The following is a 4,396-nucleotide window of genomic DNA, read 5'->3' on the forward strand; positions in this document are numbered from 1 at the left end:
TGTGTGTGTGTGTGTGTGTGTGTGTGTGTGTGTGTGTGTGTGTGTGTGTGTGTGTGTGTGTGCGTGTGCGCGTGACATGGCTTCTCTCTCTGTGAGCAACAGTCCTGGGTCTTAATACTCTCCGCCTGGTATGCAAATAAGCCGTGCTTTGATTAATTGCTGGAAATCCTTGCTAACACTCAGCAGATATACAGCACCGCTCGTACAGACCACCTTCTACTGATCATAAATCATTGTCGTTGCCTAGACTACATAGTGTTACATAATGAAAAATGTAAGAATGATCATGGGAAATGGAATGTTACTTGGTTATTTTACATTTGTATCTTATTGGGTCAGTATTTTATCTTATTTATTTATTCATACATTTATTTATTTTAGTTTTTATCAAGTTATATTTATATAACTTATATAAATATAATATAAATATATTTATATAATTTATATATTTATTTGATTTGTTTTCATTCTCCTAAAAATACATGGCTTATTTAACTCACGTAATGATTTATTTATTTAATAGCATTTTTATAGTAATTTTATAGTATTTATGTTATTAATTTATTATTTAAAAATATATATTTCTAGTTTTTTTATAGTTTAGTTGCTAAATTGTACCTTAAGTTTTCAAGTATTTTTAAAAGATGCTTTAGAAGTAAATACATATTTTTTAATACTGTATATATTATATAGGATAGAGTATATTTATAATATTAATAAATAACAAAATGAACAGACGTAGGCCCTGTTTCACAGACAAGGCTTAGTTTAAGCCAGAATTATGCCTTAGTTGAATTAAGATGTTTGTCACTTTTATAAAAAGCCTTGAAAGAAAACATTACAGGTGAGCGTCTCGAGACAAAACAATGGCACTGATATATTTTAAGATATTTCTGGACAAGTTATATTCAGTTGAGACGGGTCTCACATTTATTTTAGTCTGGGACTTGCCTTAAGGTTTTAACAGAGGTGTGATATTTAATTCCCTTTAAATGCTACAGATGGCGCTGTTCTCTTAACAAAACACATTTGTGCGCTTTTATGCAAGCATGTGCGTGTTATCCAGAATGTTTGTGTGACATTTTATACATCTACATGGCTCTTTCACATTAGAGATTTATCATTGTTTTCAGCAAAACAGGCGTAATTTATTATAGAAATATTATCGTGGCATTGGATAGATGTTATCTTAAATAACATTTAGCAAACAAATTAAGTTTAAGTTTGTTCCAGAACCTCTGAACTGGTTTTGAATGACTTTTCTTTCCAATATAATACAAATTCAAAGATCTCTCAAGTGTCCATAAACGCTGTGATATTCACTACTGTACCTTTAAATACGTTTTTCAGGTCTCCAGATGTAACAGCTGATGAACAGCCACCGGCGTTGCCCCCGAAACAGTCCAGGAAAGACCCTCTCACCCAAAACGGCAGATCCCAGTCCCAACATGAGCTGGACAACCACCTGACTGAATTTTACAACGTACCTGCGGCGTCAGGAAAGAGCATGGTGCGAAAAACACATATTTCCTTCTTACGTGTGCTTTTTATCGTCTTTGTTGTCAGTTTGATTCATATTTTCATTGGTTTTCAGAATGGAGCGGTTCCTCATGATAATCTTGTGCTGATTAAAATGAGGCCGGACGAAAATGGGCGCTTTGGATTTAATGTTAAGGTAAATTGTAGATGAATTAAAAACTATTTAATTAATTAATTAAAAATAAAAAAACACGCATTACAAAATAAAAAAGAACAATATTTGTTACAAAAAAATGTGAAATGGTTTTTTTAAAGAATTACCTTTTATATCCACAGGGTGGCGCTGATCAGAGGATGCCCATCATAGTGTCCCGTGTGGCTCCAGGAACTCCAGTATGTTAATTTTTTTATTTTAATGTCGGCTGACATTAAAATAATGGAATTGGAATTGAACTTGAACTTGAACGTCTGACCCTTCAGTATTGGTCTGTGACTGCACCCTAATCTGTGACCTTTGACCTCTGACAGGCTGACATGTGCATGCCGCGCCTGAACGAAGGCGATCAGGTTGTGCTGATCAACGGTCGAGATATCTCGGAGCACACTCACGATGATGTGGTTATGCTAATCAAAGCCAGCTGTGAGGACCAATCAGGAGAGCTCATCCTGCTGGTCAGACCCAATGGTACGACCCGCCTGGATGTAGCTTACAAATATAATACTAATATTCTTGATATTTTATTTATTTATTATATGAAATAATGTAATACTATTTATCATTTTTACATGTTCATTTGTTATTCTTTTTATTTAGTAATTTATTTAACAAATATTTTAATATTTAATATATTTTACTGACTGATTTTTCTGACTCCATGTGTTCATTTTTATTTCGGTCTTTCTTAAGGCAATAAAATTATTAACTGAAAATAAGTAAAACAATTAAAAACTACAACTGAAATGAAATAAATTAAATCTATATTAACACATAAAAACATACAAATAATAATAATAAACACATAATAATAAAACAAAACAAAACCACATAACATAATAGTTAAAAATTAATTAACTAATATATATAAACTAAAAATTAAATTAAATACTTAATTCAACTAAATTTCATGTAATTCTGTAAAACAAGACAAAAATTCTAACGATTAAATATTTTAGCATTGTTTTTTATTATTAGAATAATATTATTAATTATATATTTTACACACCAAAAATATTAATTATATTGCTGTGTAAGGCTATATAAGTGCGTATAAATACAATGTATTCAATTTCCTTTTTATGGTATTACAGTTTAAAAAAACACGGAGAAAGTGTTTTAAACTGGTCTACAAAAACATGGAATAACCGAAGAAATGGGATGTCTGACCTCCACGTGTGTAAGTGTCAGATCTCTGAGCAGATATGCAGAATTTCCATCTTCAGATACACATGTAACCTGGAAGTCCCCATACATGCTACTCGCAGAAGCATTCGGCCAGTACTGATGACACTTCACCTAGAGACAAAACATACCTTTATTTAAAACTGATGTTATTGGTTAATAATAACCCACACCAAAAGGTATAAACACAATTTTGATCTTTTTCCATGTTTCACATTATTGTTAAAATATTCCTACCCTGCCACGTTCGACTTGTGTCGTGAGCATAACCACCAGGGGGGCGCTCTGTTCCCAAACCATCTGCCAGAAATCAGAGCAGGTACCAGGAAGAGGCCCTTGACAGGCGATATACCGCTTTACTTCACCTGTTCTGGGGATCTCCATCTAAAATAAATCACACGAACACATTCATCTCTCTAAAAACAAAAGAAACTACTAATGTAATAAAAAATAACGATAATCAGAGAAGAGCGCTCACGTTGATGTAATTTGCATTGATGTAGTCATCCGCCCCCTTTAATACGACTCGTGTAGCGTCATCTGTGTAATAAAACGTTATGAACGTTCAGCCAATCAAAGAGAGTTTTACTTGAATATAAAAATATAAAAATGCAAGCATTGTACTGTACTCACACGGGGAAATATCCCGATAGCGGTTTTTAGAGACGTTTTGTGGCAGCCTGGCACATGACACGGACATCCCAAGCCGTTTTCTGTACAGTTGCTATAGGAGAAACACATACTTCCAATAAAAAAGATGTTTTGGTTTATAAAAATTGTTTATGACCTATTATAATCATGCATAATGGATACCTGTATGTAAGAATGTAAGTGCATGTGCCTTCTATTTTGTTCAGGTATACAAAAACGGCTTATCTTGACCTTGTTGCTTGTTAATATTGGCAAAATGTTGTCGTTGCAATATTATCATGTAATAATAAACAAACTAAATTAAGATGGCTTTCAGTACACAAGGCCACGACATCAAAACAGCAAACAGGAAGTGGCCTGGTTAGCTTGAAAACAACAGGAAATACTAAAAAAGCATAGGCCAAAAATATGACAGCCAAAACACACAAATAAAAAAATCTGAAGGTTTGACCTTCTCAAATAAAAGTTTTTATTTAATTAAAAAATTTAACTCGAGCTTACTCACATCAAACTGCGCGAGGACCGTTCCGCTGGAAAGACCGTCTTTCAACAGCTGAATGGAGGATTTTAGACTATCAGCATCTGAGTGGGACTGATCCAGACTGGACTTCTCAGGAATGTACTGGAAATCTGGCTCCAGGTCCAACTTCTCCTGGTCTTCATCTACATCATAGATGGCTGGAGGTAGATATAAAGAGAGTTTTTGCTTTGTGTTGATTTTTTTATTTAAAATGTTTATATTTAATGCATTTAACTTCATTTTTAGTTTTTATATTGTTAATTATGGTTTAATTTTTAACTATTATTTTAGTTTTTTTTTTTGCAATTTCTTTTATTTTAAATGGGCTTTCATTTTTATTTTTAACT

The 4,396-nt window shown here is 32.9% G+C and overlaps 2 protein-coding genes across 2 annotated transcripts; one reads left to right on the top strand and one right to left on the bottom strand.

Moving 5' to 3' along the window:
* Positions 1 to 847: 847 nt before the first annotated feature.
* LOC130551132 (tyrosine-protein phosphatase non-receptor type 4-like) lies at positions 848 to 2,406 on the top strand. The gene is made up of 5 exons (XM_057328679.1): positions 848 to 1,510; positions 1,595 to 1,675; positions 1,816 to 1,872; positions 2,008 to 2,164; positions 2,387 to 2,406. The coding sequence occupies exons 1-5, from the start codon at positions 1,508 to 1,510 to the stop codon at positions 2,404 to 2,406; spliced, it is 318 nt and encodes a 105-aa protein (XP_057184662.1). The 5' UTR covers positions 848 to 1,507.
* Positions 2,407 to 2,590: 184 nt separating this feature from the next.
* Positions 2,591 to 4,304, bottom strand: LOC130551131 (tyrosine-protein phosphatase non-receptor type 4-like). Its single transcript, XM_057328677.1, has 6 exons — positions 4,035 to 4,304; positions 3,512 to 3,602; positions 3,357 to 3,418; positions 3,116 to 3,262; positions 2,864 to 2,992; positions 2,591 to 2,611 (listed from the first exon to the last, which is right to left on the bottom strand). Exons 1-6 carry the CDS (start codon positions 4,287 to 4,289, stop codon positions 2,591 to 2,593), a joined length of 705 nt encoding a protein of 234 aa, XP_057184660.1. The 5' UTR covers positions 4,290 to 4,304.
* Between the last annotated feature and the right edge of the window lie 92 nt (positions 4,305 to 4,396).

Source organism: Triplophysa rosa, unplaced genomic scaffold (genome assembly GCF_024868665.1).
Source record: "Triplophysa rosa unplaced genomic scaffold, Trosa_1v2 scaffold665, whole genome shotgun sequence".
Classification (NCBI taxonomy): domain Eukaryota; kingdom Metazoa; phylum Chordata; class Actinopteri; order Cypriniformes; family Nemacheilidae; genus Triplophysa; species Triplophysa rosa.